General features: G+C 28.2%; 2 protein-coding genes across 3 annotated transcripts; both read left to right on the top strand.

Moving 5' to 3' along the window:
- Positions 1-3748: 3748 nt before the first annotated feature.
- LOC114179818 (MADS-box protein EJ2-like) lies at positions 3749-8322 on the top strand. Its single transcript, XM_028066283.1, has 9 exons — positions 3749-3766; positions 3870-4098; positions 6698-6776; positions 7145-7203; positions 7303-7402; positions 7538-7579; positions 7665-7706; positions 7783-7922; positions 8010-8322. Exons 2-9 carry the CDS (start codon positions 3914-3916, stop codon positions 8092-8094), a joined length of 732 nt encoding a protein of 243 aa, XP_027922084.1. The 5' UTR covers positions 3749-3766; positions 3870-3913; the 3' UTR covers positions 8095-8322.
- Positions 8323-12998: 4676 nt separating this feature from the next.
- LOC114179819 (truncated transcription factor CAULIFLOWER A-like) lies at positions 12999-18821 on the top strand. Of its 2 annotated transcripts, none has more exons than XM_028066285.1 (8): positions 12999-13304; positions 15497-15575; positions 17646-17710; positions 17784-17883; positions 17965-18006; positions 18155-18196; positions 18290-18399; positions 18565-18821. In XM_028066285.1, exons 1-8 carry the CDS (start codon positions 13120-13122, stop codon positions 18662-18664), a joined length of 723 nt encoding a protein of 240 aa, XP_027922086.1. In that variant the 5' UTR covers positions 12999-13119; the 3' UTR covers positions 18665-18821. The 2 variants fall into 2 exon arrangements, with proteins under 2 accessions (XP_027922086.1, XP_027922085.1); XM_028066284.1 differs by having other exon boundaries at positions 13001-13304; positions 18559-18821.
- The last annotated feature ends 770 nt before the right edge of the window (positions 18822-19591 follow it).

The raw sequence follows: 19591 nt of genomic DNA on the forward strand, positions 1-19591 counted from the left end.
ATGTTGTGTTCCTTAAAAAGGTTGTGTGAACCTTCGGTTTATAATGCGCCTCGTTACTGACACGTGTCCATGATGATGTACCTGTGCCTGTCTTGTCGCAAAAGCCGTTTATAACGTACGGTCATGCTCGCTTACTCTGTGTGACTGCAACATATTTGAGACTGCCCACTCCAAAGTCGACACGTCGCATCCACTGTCACTTTGCAATGACAGATTTAAGATCCTATCTTATTGGACCCATTAACTTTTATGCATTTTTTAATCTTATTCACAATGTTAAATATATTCATCTTTTAATAAATTAATATTTACTCATTCATAGACAAAATTAAACACAAGTTTAGAATGTATTATAATTATTGCAAATTAACACTCTTACTCATGTAGAATAAATGGTCATTTGCACGTTTTATTGATAATACATTTATGATGTTCATCTAAAAAAAATGGAGATAATCAAGTGTGAAGGTAAAAAAATGGAGATGATCCTTCAAAAATCATCCTCTATCTTATTTTTAATTTAATTTTAACTTTTAAACTATGTTCTTTTAGGAGGATGGGAGACAAGAAACAAAATATTATTTCTTATTAGTTTCAGAAAAATAAAATGTTAACAATCCCAAAAGTTGTGTACAACCCTTTGATGAGATTGCTTTTAAAAAACGTATAATAAAAGATAAACTTGTTACTAAGTGATGAAAAAAAAACTTAAATAATAGTATTGAGAGTTAATAAGTAGGCGTAAAAGAAAAGTGGGGTCTCAAATGTATGAAGTTCTTTAGTTTTAAAAGCAAAATACACTAAATATGTTAACAAAAAATTTCAACAAATAAATTTATCTTTTAAATTAAAAAAAATTTAAAATTTTTCTTTATATATATATATATTTATGAAATCATGTTAGACAAAGTTATAAAACTTTAACATTTCAATTAAATTGATATTTTTCATCAATCACAAACTACATGGAAATTCTATAAAAAGAGGAAAAAGTAAACAAATAATATAAGAAACCAAATCGAAATTTGACTAAAGAAAATAAATCTCCAAAAACTATCAAAACTTAAATTCTAAAATGCTTAAACGGCTTTGTAAAATATCAAATAAATGCTGTCAAAATAAAAACATTCTGTTTGGTCACCGACCTCCTAGACCACACTTCATAGCAAAATTCAATCCTATCTTTTTAGATTTTTATTTTCAATTTAGTTTATATATATAGTAAGAGTTTATCATGTAATATATATATATATATATATATATATATATATATATATATATATATATATATATATATATATGTGTGTGTGTGTGATTTGGCTTTTATATAATTTGTATATTGATCAAGACCAGCTAAATAAACGTTTGCAGTGATTTTAGAATCTTCTTTACTGAAGTTTTCTTTGGTATCAGGTCTTATTTGGGTAGAAATATTAGATAATTATCACATTATATATTTTTACATGGTTGTCATGAATAGGTAGATTATTGTAGGTTTTTATTTGGAATAATGATATTTTGACCCACTCTTTGTTACTCACTTTTAATCCACTATTTTAATCATCCTTGGATCATCACATCACATCATTACAAAAAGTCAAAATAGATAATCTATGGGTGATTAGAGTGGCGAGCTAGAAGTAGGTTAAAAAAATGAGTGAAAATATCATTATCCTTTTTTTTGTGTGTTTATATATGGAGGGGATCTTACCCTTATTATAAATAAAACTAAATTACGTTATCAGTGAATACAAATCTCATTATATAAGTTGGTTTTGTGAAATAAGGTTAAGTTAAACCTATATTTTATGGTAATGTTTATCATATTTTTTTATCGGCAAAGAATTAATTTAAATTAATAATGTAGCATTTGAGGGGTGTTCTACCCCATTTACAAAAAGAAGAGAGATACAATGCATCTCCGTAATTGGTCAAAGACAACAATATAGCTTTCATGTACAAAAACTAAGGTTCCCCGAAATGTTAGACACAAAAAATATATATTAGAGGGGTCTTCGAACAACATCTTAGCAACATTCTTACTAAGGGAATAGAGATTAGACAGATGCCAAAAACCTACTATGCTACTAAAATAAACCGACACTACAATCAAAACTAAACTTTCAGTGTAAAAATTATGTCTTTCCAACGTTAGAAATCTTAATATTAACCACTCTAGAGAAATCAAAGCCACTATCTAGAAATTACAACAACAACTGCAACACCGACAATACAATCATAATAAAATTTATTATGTATTGAGCTACTAATCTCGTGTTAGAGATTATATTATCTATCTATAGAAAAGTCAAATTACATTATTTAGATGAAAGTACATATTGTAAGGTTTTATTAAACTGGAAAAAACAATTGAGAAAACATTGATTTTTGGATTTATGTGTTTTTTTAATATATTATTCACATAGGTTTAGTAGTAAGAAGATTCCAAAAGAAGATTTCTGAATTAAATTAAACCTGCTATTTTATGTGAACTCTACTCTCCTTTAACAACTAATTGAAAATGACTTCATCTGTGTTTAGACGAGTGGTCGAAAAATGGATTTTACAATAAATATTTTAATTAAATGTAATTTTGAAGTATGAAGTACTTTATATTTAATTATTTATTGTGCTAATAGGGAAAAAGGTTCACTCTAAAAAACAGTTTACATTTTGTTCCAGCCCTATCACTTGTAAAAAGTAAAAAAATTTCACTAACTATTCAATACAGTTTGTTTTAACTCAAAGGATTTTGAACCCGTACACGTACCTCAGTGTAAGGTCAAATTTGTGAATACCTACAATAATATTTGTTTCTTCAAAACGGGAGGAAAGAAAAATCTATTATAAAGAAACATAACAATTGAAAAAATTCTTTATTGAATTATAATTAATTTTATTTTTAATTTTGACTTCTTAATAAAAAAATTTAAGTGTATTTCATTCTCTAATTTAAAATGTATCTCTTACTTAGATACCGTAATAGTTAAACTTTCAACGTAATTTTGAACAATCTCATGTGAATGAACTATATATACTTAATTTTGCACGTTTGAAATATTAGATGTATGTCTTCTTGATTTCAATTCCATGTTAAAAAGTTTAAATAATAATTTTTTTTTCTTTTTTAAAACGTGATTTTGGAAGTCTGAATAGATTTTGACAGTGTTTGAATCAACCAAACATAACTTTTGTTTGTAAAATGCTGATATGTTTGACCACCTCCAATTGCTATATATATATATAAGGAATCAACTCAAACCCTAATTAAACTTCTTTATGTTCTGCGCCTAATAAATAAGAATGTTCCTTTTGCTAATAAAAAAGAAGAATGATGTTCTTAACCTGACAACTTTATCGGATACGTGCCAACATTAAAACTGGTTGGTAATGAAAGTGAAGATAACCTAGTAACTCAATATACATTTCCTATTCAAGCATAACAAACGTTGAACGAAGTAGTAAATGTGTGTAGCATTTAGACAAAATATTGAGGTGTGGAAATGTGGTAAGTTAGTGAGCTATAGATTTTGTTTTGGTACATAGGCGACACTATATAGTTAGTGGCCTAACAATGGACAAACAAGGATTAAGTTAAACTTTTTGGGTACTAAAGTAAGGTACAAACAAGATATATATCTGAAAGTATGTCAAATTAGTATGCAAGCATAAAAGTTTGTCATTCTATTGTTTAGCTGATTAAACATATTATAGAGAGGGTATACGGCAGATAGATGAAAAACAAACATAAGGGAACCTTTTTCAGGTTTCCTCTTTTATTTCCTCTCTTGCACTATTGTTTTATCCCTTTTGGTACCCTAAGCAAAGAGTCGATTTAAGAAAGCACTCTCATCTGTTAACCAATACAGGAAAGGGAGTTTCCAGAGCGAGAAAGAGTGTGTTTTTAAGAGAGATGGGAAGAGGGAGGGTTGAACTCAAGAGGATAGAGAACAAAATCAACAGGCAAGTCACATTTGCCAAGAGAAGAAATGGCTTGCTCAAGAAGGCTTATGAGCTCTCAGTTCTTTGTGATGCTGAGGTTGCCCTCATCATCTTTTCTAACCGTGGCAAGCTCTATGAGTTCAGCAGCACCTCAAGGTACATCAATTAACTCTTATTGCTTATGTCTCTCACATGTTTGATTCTTTGAATGAGAACACAAGTGCAAACATGTTCCCTTTTCTGCACCAATAATCTTCCTGTTAATTTCGACCACTTTTTCTGCAAGATCTGTGCTTCACTGCTGCTTCTCCTCAGCCTAACTACTTCCTCATTCATTCAAACAACTTGTATGATCAAGTTTTCAGCAGCTCACACCCAAAATCAACATCTTTCTTATTTCTTTTTCCTTACTTGTGGGAACTGTAAAGTTCCGATCTTTCCTCTCTGTTCGCTTTCCATAATTTTATATGCAACAAACCAAGTTGTTTTATTAAATTCCTATACTTTAAAGTGTGAAGATCTGAAATTCTATCTTTTAACTTCCTCTTTATGAGGAATGAAGGAGTGTCAAAGGTGGGGAGATTTTCTTTTTGGTCTCTTTTAGATGTTCTTTTGGAAAACTTTGCTGCTTCTATTTCATCTGGGATACACATACCCTCTTGAACTAGGGCAAGCTCATTTCTGGAACAGACGAGTGTAGAAGTCGTTAATTGGTTTCGTAACATAGTGTTCTTGGTCTTTTTTGCTGAATTTTTTTTTTTTTTTAACTTGGGTGATCATGAATATAAAGTTTGTAAACCATGAACTGGCCCTAATAATAAATACTTGAATTTTTTAATATTTGTGATTAGAGAAGGAGCCTTAACAGTTCAAGCCAGGGTTTACTGTTATGATTTGGTGTCAGAGATGGGATGTTTGATGCGAAAACCTGTTTTACTTTGCATTACAATTTAAGGATTGCGCAGACTCAGAGAGGGAGAGAGACAGAAAAAAGGGTGTCCTTTAGCTTCTAAGGCTGCGAATCTACGTCTATCCTCAAAACCGTTGTGGAATAGCTTGTTTGATCTACAAAAACTAAAAGACAAAAACACTTTTCTCACTATACTTGCAGAGACAATTATGGAGAGCACTTATTTTCCTTTTTTCACAGATTGAAATGAAAGAATGGAAGATCAGAATTTGAGAAAATGAGCAGTAATTAATCTAACAAAAACTCTTTATCTGTCTTCATCCCTTCCGGTTCTCCGTTAATCTATATCTTCTTCCATTCACTTTCTCTTCTCTTCATTCAGTGACATTCTACATCGACCTTTCTTCTTATTGGAATGTGTTTGGTGCTGTTATTGTAGTAAGTTTTGCTTGATTGTTGGAAAACTTTTTCTTTGGCTTCACTAATTTGAATATATATGATGCTGGTGTTGGTGTTCTATCAAGATGCGTCATTGTTTTCAGCTTTTTCATAATGATATTAATATAAATCCTCCAAAGGTTAGTATATAATGGTTATTGTCATTGTTGTATTGTATAACCATTGGATCATTGTGTGTCAGTCAAAAACGTAATCTTTGACGGGTTACCTGCTGGGTATATAATTCAAAAATGGTTCCATTTATGAACTCTTTCTTCTGCATGTGGTCATAATGCGCAGTTAAAAATATTTTTGCTTTAAATCTACTTGGTAAAAGGTTTTTCTTTTTTTTTTCTTTCGTTTGTTTGACCTTAAGGTCATTAACTTAGTTATTACTTTTGTTTTGGTTAATTTAATTTTTCATTGTTGATAGTTTTTTTATATTATTATCAAATTACCACAACGTGAGAATAATATATTTATGATACCAAGTGTTTGATATAAAACTTAATGATGTAAATAGCTTAGGATTGGGTGAAAGTGTTTTTTTTTTTTTTAATTCTAGTTAAATAAAGATGAAACAAAACCCATTTTATAATTTAACCACAGGTTGAATAAGTTGGATGTTAACATTTTAGGCATTTTAGATGTTCAAGGTGGAAAAAAAATGAAAATACCTGAAGCATAGAAGTTTGTAATGTGATCAATAATTCAGCTTAACTAAATAAATGTCTGGACACAAAACAAGATAAATAATACAAAAATGTCGGCTAAAATGATTCCCTCTCTCCCTGTCAACATGCCATTAATAATGTTAGAAAAATCCCATAACAGACTCAAAGTATAAAGAATAGGAAATGGATCAAAATTGATGTTTTAACTCCTAAAAGTGACACAATACAATACTTATCTTTTCAAATTCCATATAAATCTAAGCTAAACACCAAAGTTCAAACTTTAGGGTATTATTTTAACACTGATTGCTAAAGTCATAGCCTTAAACATGAAAAGTTATGTAGGAATTAGTACATGGTTTGCTGTAATGGTTTAACATCCACAATCGTGCTTACTATGTTGTGCCCTTCTGTGAAAACCATTGCAATGATGCAATTTTAGGGCACTTAACAGAGCAAAACCAGTTGATATTCTGATGATTAATTCCCAAAACATTGATAATGCCCAATTATGAACATACATTGGAGTTTCTACCCCTTAACAATGTTGCAGAACTTGCATAGACACGTACAAGCATGCGTTTTTCTTTTTCTAGGGTTTTGGGTGTACACTTTTCTCACTAAAAATTGCAGTTTTAAACCTGATCGCTTAGAAATTTTCTGTTCAAAATTTTTCATCTTTTACAACTGAATGATCCCATATTTTTTATTGGGTAAATTTTTTGTAACACAGTATGATGAAAACACTGGAGAAGTACCAGAAGTACAGTTACAGTGCACTGGAGACCACCCGACCTATTAACGACATTCAGGTAAATCTTCTCGTGTTTAAGAAATAATGTTTCTGCTTTAAACTAAGGTTCCGTGGACTTCATGAACTCTCTCCATATAAATATATCTGTTTTCTTTCTTACTATATAACCTCCAATGACCTATGCATTCTATTTGTGATATATGAAATAATCTTTTTGATGAAAAACACAATTCAAAGTTTGAGCACTGGTGATTCGAGTTTGTCTTGTAACTTCTGCAGGTTGAACTTTTTTCTTGCTGTTAACTTGTTGCCTTACTTTGGATGAATTTGGGGTGTTATTCCTTCTACCTAATTTTGTTAACAAAAAGAAAATAACTTTCATGATAGATATATGAAGTATCTAACAACAAATATGCCATTTGACAGAACTACCAGGAATATTTGAGATTAAAAGCAAGGGTAGAAGTCTTGCAACGTTCACAAAGGTAATTAACATGAGAAATTAATGCACCTTGTTGCTACCTGTGTTTTTAGTCTTAAAGCTCATATGAATATTTTGGTGTCATTGATTCTAAATGATGCAGGAACCTACTTGGGGAAGATCTTGCCCAAATGAATACAACTGATCTTGAGCAGCTAGAGAATCAACTAGAGGTAGCACTGAAGAATATTAGGTCAACAAAGGTAATAACATATTGACCTATAACTATCATTATGAACTTGTTTAACTTCTTAACTCTTCGCAAATGCTTTCACTTCTTTTATATTTTACCTTAAGATTTCATGGATATTGTAACATATATTTGACAATTTTTTCAGACTCAATTCATGCTTGACCAGCTTGCTGATCTTCACCACCGGGTATGCATGTGTTTTTTCATCCTTAGTAGTTTCTGACACTGTCTTATTCCTTGGTGTAACCTTGCCTTTCACAAACTCAATGCAGGAAACATTGCTTGTTGAAACTAATAATGTGTTAAGGAGTAAGGTAACAGCTATTTCCAAAAGGTTAAACTTAAATTAGTGTTATTGGTTTAAAAGGATTTGTGTTGGAATTGAAACAGTTGGAAGAAAGTAATAACTCACAAATCCCAGTGAGTCTGGGTTTGGAAGCTGGAGGGTCTAACATGAATTACACAAACTTTCCTCCTCAATCAGAGGGATTCTTCCATGCAGTGGGAGTGAATCCCAGCTTGCAAATTGGGTAAAGTCATTCAACATGAAAAACTCTGAAACACATTTTGGTATATACATATGTATTTAGTTTAAAGTGTGTGTTTGTTGATTACAGATTCAACCAGATTGGTGGTGATGATGCAAACGTTGGAGCTTCGTCCTTGAGTATGCAAGGATTCGCTGCTGGGTGGATGCTTTGATGACATTGAATTTACGTATAACAAGAAAACGCGTCATGGATGTGTAGAACGCCCTCATAGTTATATTATATATATATGTTCTCATATCGTTTTTTTATGCATTATTTTTCAATGTTTAAATGAATAAAAAAGGTTGCGAGTAGTATTGTCATAAACATTTTATGAACCTGAAAAGCTGTATATTGGCATTAAAGTTTAAACTTTAAGTTTTTATTATAATTAGCTTCAGATCTATGATTGCCTTTTCATACGATTTAAGATAAATTAAATTTTAAGCTTAAAAAAAGAACATTGATAAAATTTATTTTAAGACTTCTGATATATATGAACTGATGTCTAATGAAAATTTTTAGGAGAGTATTTTACTATTAAGTTTGACACTTAAATTAATTTAAAAAAATAGTTAAATATGTTTTTGGTCCTTAATTTGTTGTGAAATTTATAATTAGTCTTTATATGAAATTTTAAATATGTGTGAATTTAATCATTTAAATCAAATTTTGTTATATTTATTTAAAGTTTCAAACATTTTTTAGTTAATATTAAAGCGAGAATGTATCAAATGGATATTTAAATCATCAAATAAATTTAATAAAAATTTGTTAAAAGAACTAAATTTACATATTTTTTATTTTAAATTTAAAGATTAAATTAAATTAAAATTTAAAAAAAGGACTAACTTCAATTTTCACTAAAATATAAAAAAGAAAATCATATTTAACTGTTTTAATAATCCAAAATAGGAAAAAGCCAATAATAAAAAGTAACAACATAACTAGATGGATAATGGCCCAATAAATATGGAGAATGAAAATATTCCCCATCTTTGTAGTTGGACTGACCTTTTAATTCAGCCCAATAAACTCATATTTACAAGAATTACCGTAAACAAGCTACTACTGGCACCCTCTCTTTGCTATTACCACTTCAAGACGTAACATAGTTACTCTTTTGTAAGTTGTTGTGATATTTTGAGTTTGTTACCCTAAATTTATATTCTAACTCCATTTCAACATTTATTATGTTGGAAATGGACTACTATTACTTTATTGTTGTTTTTCATTTGAACATTTTCTAAATGAGAAGACATCGAAGTCATGTCCACATAAGTATGAACCCTTCTTTTTGTTGATCCTTAAGTTAAATGTCTAAGTCACTAAAACTGAATTCCAAACCATTCATGTCTTTGCTGCTTCGTTTCCAAACCTTCTTTTTAGTGTCTTTCAATAATTATAGAAATATGAGTTGCATGCTTGAGGCGAAGTATTCTAAATTTAATTTTACATCATATTGTAAAGTTTTTTTTATTTAGAAGTAAATTTTAAGAAAAGATTTTGTAATAAATTTTGTTATGGAGTTCTAAACCCAATGCAAATAGTACATTTTAAAACTGAAATTCATGTAATATATCGGTGTTAATGGAAAATTTATAAAAGGGTTAAATATGTTTTTGTCCCTCAAGTTTTAGTGAACTTTAAAATTAGTTTTTTTTTGAAATTTTATACTAATTTAGTCTTTCATCTTTATAAATGCGTGAATTTAGTTATTCTTATCAAATTTTGTTAAGTTTATTTGACATGTTAAACATATTTTATGATAATATTTGAGTTAACATTAAAGGGAAGATGTGTCAAAATAAATAATTCAAATACTATCATGAAATGCGTTTGAAACGTCAAATAAACTTAACAAAGTTTGATTTAAATGACTAAAGTCACGCATTTTTAAAGATGAAAGACTAAATTGGTCAAAAAATTTAAAGATAAACTAAATCCAAATTTTACTGAAACGAGACCAAAAACATATTTAACCCTTTATAAAATTAACACTTTCCTGTGCTTGCATAACATTATTTTTAAATAAATCATAATCCTTACGGCAAAATGTACTATTTTTATTATGTATTTTTTTTTCAATTTTAAGAATTTTTGAAACTCCGATGAAAAACTAAATCACTATTTATATTTGATTTATTATTTTATTGAATGCAGTTTTTATTTTCTTGGTTTCTCCGATTAACACTAGACACAATAAGATTCATTAATTGATATCAAATTTATTTTGCATCAATTAAATCGCTTAGAAGAATTGTAAAGGTAAACATATATTTTTTCATTTTTATTATTCACAATAATAAAACACCAATTTATTGTTTAAGATTATAACGATCAATTAAATTGGACTCTGAAATAAAAGAAAATGAGAAAATAATTCATGACTTTATGAATAATCTTAATTTAATCCATTTGTTATTAATTAAAAGGGCCTAATTGAACCTATAAGTGTACACATTAATGACGAGTCGATGGATTTGGAATCTAATAACTTGGATGAGATTAGGACGGGTGAAAACGAGTTTTATTAATTCATATTCATCATAAAAAAATAAATTTCATGCTCCTCCTCATATTCATATCCAACATATATAAAACGTTTTTTATTATATCCATATATTCGTGCCCTCGTATTTTTTTTTCACTCTTTCGTCATTAACTAATTGACTCTTATGAAAAAAATAAGAACAGAAAAATAATATTATAAAATATTAAATATCAAAATAATATATTTTCGTTTCTTCAATATTAAATATTTTAAAAATTATATAATTATCTCTACTTCAAATTAGAATACAAAATACAAGTTTATGAAATTCAAAATATTTATTAATTTTACAAACATTAATTAAACAAAATTAAAAAAATTAAAAAATAAAAAATTATGAAAAGAAAACAATTGTTGAAATTTATTATTTTTTTAAATTATAATACCACTTGGACAAAAGGACACAAAATAAATATTAGACTAATAATGATTGATATTTAGTATAAATCCTTCATCATTGTAAATGAAATGTCTTTAGATAATTATGGTGATAAAATTATACTCATGATAATGAGTTAGAAAATAAAAATAAGTATGTTAAAAACCAAAAACAATATTTCACATGATAAAAATAAACAATAAATAAAAAACTTAAAAAAAATAAAAATGTCAAATGGGTATCTTATAGACAATTTGATACACCGTTGAATAAAATTACATAAAAAATAAATATATAATTAAGGGTATAATCAAATAAAAAATAACTTGAATATATATATATATATATATATATATATATATATATATCAAACTATTTGAAATGTTGAGAGATAATAATTATTTCTAATAAAATATTTTCAAATGAAGCTAAAGTTAAGAATGAAAGAGAATAAAGAACATGTTTTATATATTACTTAGAAAAGGAAATGATTTATGCAATTGAACACTTGCAATTGAGAGTTAAACTTCTCACTGAGATATAAAATTATTTGAGATTATATCATTTGAACATACCCACACTAAAGTTGTGATAAGAGAAAGATTACTCTGTAGATGTTAGAAAAGGAAATGATTTATGCAATTGAATACTTGCAATTGAGAGTTAAACTTATCATGTGAGATATAAATTATTTGATATTATATTTGAACATACCCGCACTAAAATTGTGATAAGAGGAAAATTACTCTGTAGATGTGAGTAGATTTCATGGATATAAAAACAAACCAAACAATTAGAAAAGAGAGATAAAAATGTGTAGCCAAAAGAAAAATAACAATTATAAAACTAAAGATTTCATGAGAACAATATATATATATATATATATATATATATATATATATATATATATATATATATATATATATATGTTACATGATAAACTCTTACTATTTTAATAATTTAAAGAGAGATAAGAATCAGGACATTGACAAGTCTCAAGACAGGTATCAAGATGGGATGAATTATACGTTCATCCGCATCCTCATATCCAATTAAAAAGATGAGTTATTTATATATTTGTATTCAATGAATGTGAGAATTCCTTGTCCAAATGAGGTAATGTTTGAACAATACATGCTGGACTAATCTATTTGTTATCCTTATCTAGAAGATGATGGATTTATATATATTTTTCACATATTGGTTATGGTTATAGTTATTGAAAATTTGTGGTTTCATATGATTTTATGACATTAGTCTTACACTTGGACTATTCCCAACAAAAGACTAACACAATGAGACGCTACAAGAAAATTTCCTTTAGTGATTAATTTTAGTGATAAAAAAAAATAGTCATTACAGTAACCAATTTAGATATTAATTTATAATCTAATAATTATTGATAATTGAAATAGTTTCTAGATTAAGAATGAAGAAATGACACGTAGCGTAATAATAACATGTGGCATTGGCATTACCACATCACACTATCATTATCATGTGTTACAACATTAATTTAACAAGTGACAAATTTTTTATTTAAAATAAAATAAAATAAATGAATAAAAATTTAAAATTATTTAAAAAAAACTCACCGACCCATGCCTCTCTAATATTATTAGTACAATACTAACATAAATGATCATATTGCATCAAATTTTTTTTAAAAAAATCAAATTTAGAAAAAGGATCAAATTTATATTTCTTAAAAAATGAAAACCAAATTCATAATCTAACCCAAAACAAATTTGGATAGAAAGAAATATAATTATGATAAAATAAAGTAAATGATTTAGTTAAAATCACATTCAAACAGAAAAGTTAAATAGTTTTGGACAGAGAAGAGTATCACAGCACTGTTATATAATAACAGAAAAGAAAGATTGTATATATGAGGTGTGAGTGGTGGCAGCGCTTAGAAGAAAGGGTGGGACCAGACTACAGGGACAGGACAGTGGTCTGACCAATAGTAAGTAGACAACGTATTTGGAAAAACCACTCAGGTTTTGGAAAACCACGTTGTAGATCCGATGAGCGGTTTGGGTTTCTGGTGTTTCCCCAATAGTTTATCGATTTACAATGGACTAAAATAGTAAATACCAAATACCCACCAAAAGATATTTGCGTTTTCCAATAAAGAATGGAGAAGTTGCGGTATTTATTTGTATGTACTTCCTCTTTCCTCTGCTTCGCTTCTCCCTCTCACGTTCTTCCTCCTCCCATTGAAATCGGTAGCAGTGAGGTAATTGAGGAGAGAAGGTTCAATGGGAAGGGGAAGAGTGGAGTTGAAGAGGATCGAAAACAAGATCAACAGACAAGTCACCTTCTCAAAGAGACGCTCTGGTTTGATCAAGAAAGCCCGCGAGATCTCTGTGCTTTGCGATGCTGATGTGGCTCTCATAGTCTTCTCTACTAAAGGCAAACTTTTGGAATACTCCAACCAACCTTCGTACGTTACTTACTACACTCTCTTCTCTCTCTCTTTCTCTTTCTTTATATATGCATGTGTCTGTCTCTTCAATTCATGTCTATTTCTTCTCTACCAATGCACTCCTGTTCATCCTCTGTTTATATGTCTTTTCTTCTGCTTCTGTTGATTCTTTTCTTTTTCAAGATTATTAGCGTTAGATTTCTTGTTCAGTTAGACTTGATTTTTGAGAGTAAGAAAAGAAACCCAACTTCTGCACCTCGATCGAGTGCGCGCGAGGTGTTTGGGCAAATGAATTGTTAGGAATAGAAAGTTCTTCTTCGTCATTATATGTCTGTGCTTTCTACTGATTTTAATATCGCACCTACTATGGAGATTGGTTTGGTTGTGATGATTTTCCATTCACTAATTACAAATTCAACCTGACATTATTTTAGGTTTTAAGGCTTATTTTTATTCTTATTCATAATGGAATAACCTAGTTACTATCATTAATTTCTCCCCCTTTTACGAAAAGTAAATAGTAATGTAATCGTTTTTTCTATAATATTAAATTAAGAGAGTTATACATACTAATTTTATTTAACTGATTCTTAAAACCTAAAATAAAACCTTGACCAATCTTATACATTTGTCTACTCCTGGTTGATATATATATATATATATATATTTTTTTTTTTTTGCTTTTGAGTGTTAGTTTTTGAGTGCGTGTGTTTTGTTGGTAAAGTCCTCAACATGTTTTTGAAAGAAGAATTGAGTTCGCAATAATTGAACTCTAACAACTTGTTTAAATTTAAAAAATACTTAAATAATCAGAGACAGGTAATAATTTTGTTATCTACCCTAGAGAAGTTGAATGTGACCAAACATATAGTAGTAAAATATATGTATATGATTTGCTATTTGGAGGCCAATATCATATCTATTCATACATGTATGAGGTTGGTGCCTTTAAAATGAAGTGTCTAAATCTCTCAATCTATAAAATAGTGATTTTACACATTAGGATTTCAGTTTAAATTTAACATAGCTAATATCTCCACAAGTTAATATGCCTAACATATTTCAAACTAATTTTGTAGACTTAAATTTAACATATCTAAATAATCATTTATTTAATATCTTCTGCAGTTTAAGAGTACTCACAACACTTGAGTGGATGAACAGTACAAGTATCAAATAAAATAAATTACAAATAGGAAAATGTTATAATACAATGGCTAAAAAGTATGCAATGACTAGATGTGTCCAAAGCTTAACCACATAATGAAGGTAGAAACAGGTTTTTTTTTTTATTTTTTTTTTTTTTTGCTGTTGTTCTCCTTTATTTTTAAAATATATAAATTTTGATATATTAAAGAAGTTTTTAATATATTTTAAAATACCAAAATCAGTATATATTATATTTTGAAATAACAAGATCGATACAACATTAAAAACTCAACAAAAGAAAAACCACAACCCAAGACTTAATCATTTAATTTAACAAAAGCAAGTAGGCTTAATCACCTAAAAAGACAAAAACAACAAAACTTAATCCTCAAGAGCTTCATACTTATCCACTCGAGAAACGCTAAACACAATATCTCCATGTTTAACCATCATTACAGAAGCTTAAACCAATGTTAGACCACTATGGACGCAAACGTGCATAAATTACAGTAACCTTAGTATAGGTCTTTTAAGGAAAAACATTCTTGTTGTTTTTATATCCAAAATCTGTTATTTATAATTAATCAAATCTTCTAGGTAGAAACTAGGCGCATTGGTGAGGGTGGAAATTGATAATTATAAATTTCCCTTATTTATTAATTGATTGATTTTTCAAATTATTGCATTAGTTTCATTGTATTTAAATGGTTATTTATTATGAAAGAAATTTGAAATTGTTAGTTCGTCCAACGTTTCTTTTTTATATTACTTCTCTCTTTCTAAATTAATAATGGAAATTATTTTGTTAAATTTTCATATTTTGTTAACCATTTACACGCTCATATGGATTGAATTAAAAAATTAATATAGTAAAAAAACACGTAGAGAAAGCAAATCATCACTTAATTATTTGAAAGCCGTTAGCCTGCTATATTTGAAGTATGAATTAAAAGGTATTTGCTTTACAATGCAGTTGTCGTGTTTGTTTGTAGGCTTTAAGGTGATGCAATGAACTTATAAAATCTTTGCTCACTGCAACTTTTAATTTCCTGAGTTAACAGTGTGGAAAGAATTATTGATCGGTATGAGAGGCATTCATATGCGGAGAGGCAAGAAGGTGGAAGTGATCAAGCACCAAATGTAAGTCTTTAATTTCCACTTAATTAACTTTTAACTCTTATTTTGTACGATCTTTTCAATAGTCTCTCAAATTATTTTAAACATTTTTTAATTTTTTAATATTTTGATTTGTTGTTTATTTTCATCATGTAAAATATTATTTTGATATATTTTTTTAATTATTTTTTATTTTCTAACTCATTATCAATCATATTGCAACTTTTTCACTATAATTGTATATATAACTTTTATTTACTACAATATAAAAATGTAATGTAATTGTCAAGAATATTTTTTTATCACCATCCAATATATATTGGAATTCAAAATATACAAGAATTTTATTATTATGTTTATTATTTGTTCTTTACATCATTTTGATCAAGTAATGTATTATAACTTTTATCAGTGTATAAAAACAAGATTTATTAGAATTTAAAAAATTGAAATAAAAAAACATTTAAAATATATTTTAATTTGAATATTTATTTTCCTTTTATATTTTTTTTAAATATTTTTAAATTTTATCAACTAGGTTTTATTAATGTTTGCAAATTTGACAAATGATTTGGTTCTCATGAAATTTTATTTGGTATTCTAATATAAAATGTAAACAATTATAATTAGTTTAAAGTATTTGATATCGAAAAAACAATCATCCTCCTAATATTAATATTGAATATTCTTAGAATAACAATAATAATTATATTTATAATCAAGAATTAGTTATATACATGACACGAAGTTAACCATTATGCATCAACAAACTTTGAACCTGTATCAATGTGATCAATGGATATTTGTTAGGCGACAAGTTTTCCAAATAGGTATAAACTAACATTTTATTCATAAGTAGAACAATGTTAATTCGGACTATTAATAATGTGAAATTTTCGTTAACGATATTAGTTTCTTTAGCAGAAATATTTTTTTCTTATTACTATGATTGTAAATTTCACTGTGTGAATAAGTTATAAACTCATATCAATTAAAGAATTTTAATTTACTACCATGCTATTTTATGTACACAAAGAAACAACTTTAATAAGTTGTCAAGTAATCAAAGATCACTATTAGTATGATCTTTAATATATATACTTATTATACAAATCAATAAAAGTTATTATTAATATAATTTGTAATTAGATAATTAAATTCTTTTGTTATCATCCCTCAATCACATAAGCCAAATTGAGAAATGCTAAGGTCACAAATGCAAACCATGAAAAAGAAAATGGTGCAACCACGTCACCTATGATTGTTTACATAATTGGTTATGGTTAGTAACATAATCGATTGTGAAGATTAAAAATAATCAATTATATTAGTCATCATAATCAATTGTACAATCAATTGTACAAGCAATCATAATCTATTATTTCCATAACCATTAAGTACAATGATGATATATAATGAAAGTAGGACATTGAAAAAGTTATATAGAAATGTTATAATTTTGCAGGTTATAATTAGTTTGTTACCATTTTAATCAGGATAAAATTTAATTCTAACGACAATAGATTTTTTTTAAACAATTGTTTTCCATATTTTTCTTGTTTTCTAAATAATTTAAGATAGAATATTCTGTAGTTAAGTTTTTTTTTTCTCATAAATATTTAATTACTAATATAAATAATTACAATCTCTGAAAAGTGAAAAAGAAAAAATGATTATTTAATTCTAAGAAAACAATTAGCTTCAGTTGAGTTGTAATAAATTTAATTTATTTTATGTAATTAACAATGGCTTCAGCTTACTTCTTATGCCAAAATGATTTTTAAAATGTCTAATTTATTCATATTGCCCCATTTTTCTCAGCATAAATATGTTATAATTAGAGAAAAAATATGTAATTCAACCCACTTTCATCACAGAGTCCAGATTATAGAAGCACAGTAATGGAATAGCATAAAAAAAAAAATCCAAATTCTATCTTATACATATAATCATATTTCTAAATGACACGGATCTTCAAGAAATATTCCCTTACAGTCACTAAAATAAATATGGATATTTTATTTCTTAGCTGTTATTTTTAAAATAAATTAAAAGCCTTAGAATACTGGTTTAATTATCTGTTTGCATTGCTAGGAAAACTGGGCCATAGAACACGAAAAACTGAAGGCTAGGGTGGAAGTACTACAGCTACATCAAAGGTATTGAAGTTTTGTGAATAAGAGGTTCTTGTGTAATAAATTATGCAGTGACAGTTTTAGTGCTTCCTTTCAGGAATTTCATGGGAGAAGACCTTGATAGCTTAAATCTTAGAGGACTTCAGAGTTTAGAACAACAACTTGATTCCGCCCTCAGACACATTAGATTACGAAAGGTGAAATAAAACTGTATATACATATCAAACCTACACTCATTTTTGTTCACTAAATATCATTATCTCTGTGTTAATGTGCAGAACCAAGCCATGCATGAATCTATTTCAGGTCTTCAGAAAAAGGTGAGTTTTTTTTTTTTTTCCGACATAATGTTGAATATAGTAAACCACCGGGTTTTCGTATGACATGAAAGATAGTGAACAGTTTTTGTTTCTCTCTATTGTTTTGATTTGATTGAAATGACATACGTAGTACTATTCTGTGATACAGGACAAGGCACTTCGGGAACGTAACAACGTGCTCGCCAAGAAGGTTATATTGTTGATTCATTAAGAGCTTGTGTACTAGTTTGTGAAATTTGGATTTCAAATCTTAAACATAAATGGTTGTTTGAGTGAACCACAGATAAAAGAAAAAGAGAAGGCACTGGTCCCTCAAGAACAGGAAGCGTTGCTAAATAACGGGGATGTGACTTCTGTCATGGTAACTAAGCCATTGGAGTCCCTGAATATTGGGTCAGTGTCTTTCCTCTGAATCTATTTCATTATTTTTACATCATTTACCATATTTTTTTCTTCCTCTCTCTTTCCCTTAACCTGCATTCTCTGCAATTAATTATGAGTTGAATTTGAATTTGTAACTAATAATACTAATTGAGTGAGTTGGGAGAGTAGATGTAGAGGGTCCCCAGAAGCGAAATATGATGAAGGAACTCCAACATCAACTCAACCTAAAACCGTAATTCCTCCATGGATGATGACTCTTCCAACAGATGAATAGAAGAAGAAGCTTGTTAGGATCATTCCCACTTGTACATAAGCACACATGAAGACATTTGATGTTGGGTTGTATTTTGTATGAGATGCTTTTGAATGTTGCTAAGTACATTAAAGGTTTTGCATATAAATGATACTAATAAAATTGAGTTTCAACAAAAGGTTCAAGTTTACAACATATCCGATATAAAATTCTTGATAACTTTACCTACAGTAAAAGGATCATTTTATCCATATTGCACAAAAGGACCGACAAACTCACGATGATGACTGTGTTATATTCTGGTTGTCAACAATTATTAAATAATCACCTTTGTGACCCTGTGCAGAAAGAATTTGTTGCAATACCCAAAACCATTGAGGTTATTGCATAACAGCTCGTCATTCCAATCTGTGTAACCTCTATCTTTGCTCAAAATCGATTGATTTTCTCCTTTTTGTTGTTTGTAATTTTTGCTTTTTTTTATGGGATTTCATGTTCTATCAACATCTAATTTTGTTTCGATAATAATTAAAAAAATGAAAATTGAAATCAAACTTAAATATATATGTATTAATTTATGAATTTTTTTTATTTAATTTGGTAGAATTAAAACAAATTAATTATTAAATTGATTTTTAGATTATCTTATGTTTTGAATAGTCTAAAAAAATATTTAAAATAATAATGAAAAAAAAAAAGACAAGGGAAAACTTGTTTATTCCATTGAATATGAAATTGTTTAATCCTAATTTTGTTTTGACTTTTTTTAACGTCTTTGAACTCCATGATCCCTCCTTTTTGGGCTACAAAACTCCAGAGTCCAAAACATTGAATAGACCGGATGAGAGGGGCTTCTCCCTGCACCTCCAATAATCTCTCCTGTACCTCCAAAATTTAATTTTTTTTCATGTTTGTCCATGGTAAAAAAAACAGTTACTCCATCTTTCA

Source organism: Vigna unguiculata, chromosome 3, assembly GCF_004118075.2.
Source record: "Vigna unguiculata cultivar IT97K-499-35 chromosome 3, ASM411807v1, whole genome shotgun sequence".
Classification (NCBI taxonomy): Eukaryota; Viridiplantae; Streptophyta; class Magnoliopsida; order Fabales; family Fabaceae; genus Vigna; species Vigna unguiculata.

Coding starts and splice junctions, on each gene's coding strand:
- LOC114179818 (XM_028066283.1), top strand. CDS start 3,914: ATGGGAAGAGGGAGGGTTGAACTCAAGAGGATAGAGAACAAAATCAAC. Junction 7,403..7,537: donor AGAATATTAGGTCAACAAAG/GTAATAACATAT, acceptor CAATTTTTTCAG/ACTCAATTCATGCTTGACCA. Junction 7,707..7,782: donor ATAATGTGTTAAGGAGTAAG/GTAACAGCTATT, acceptor GAATTGAAACAG/TTGGAAGAAAGTAATAACTC.
- LOC114179819 (XM_028066284.1), top strand. CDS start 13,120: ATGGGAAGGGGAAGAGTGGAGTTGAAGAGGATCGAAAACAAGATCAAC. Junction 18,197..18,289: donor ACAACGTGCTCGCCAAGAAG/GTTATATTGTTG, acceptor AGTGAACCACAG/ATAAAAGAAAAAGAGAAGGC. Junction 18,400..18,558: donor TTGGAGTCCCTGAATATTGG/GTCAGTGTCTTT, acceptor TTGGGAGAGTAG/ATGTAGAGGGTCCCCAGAAG.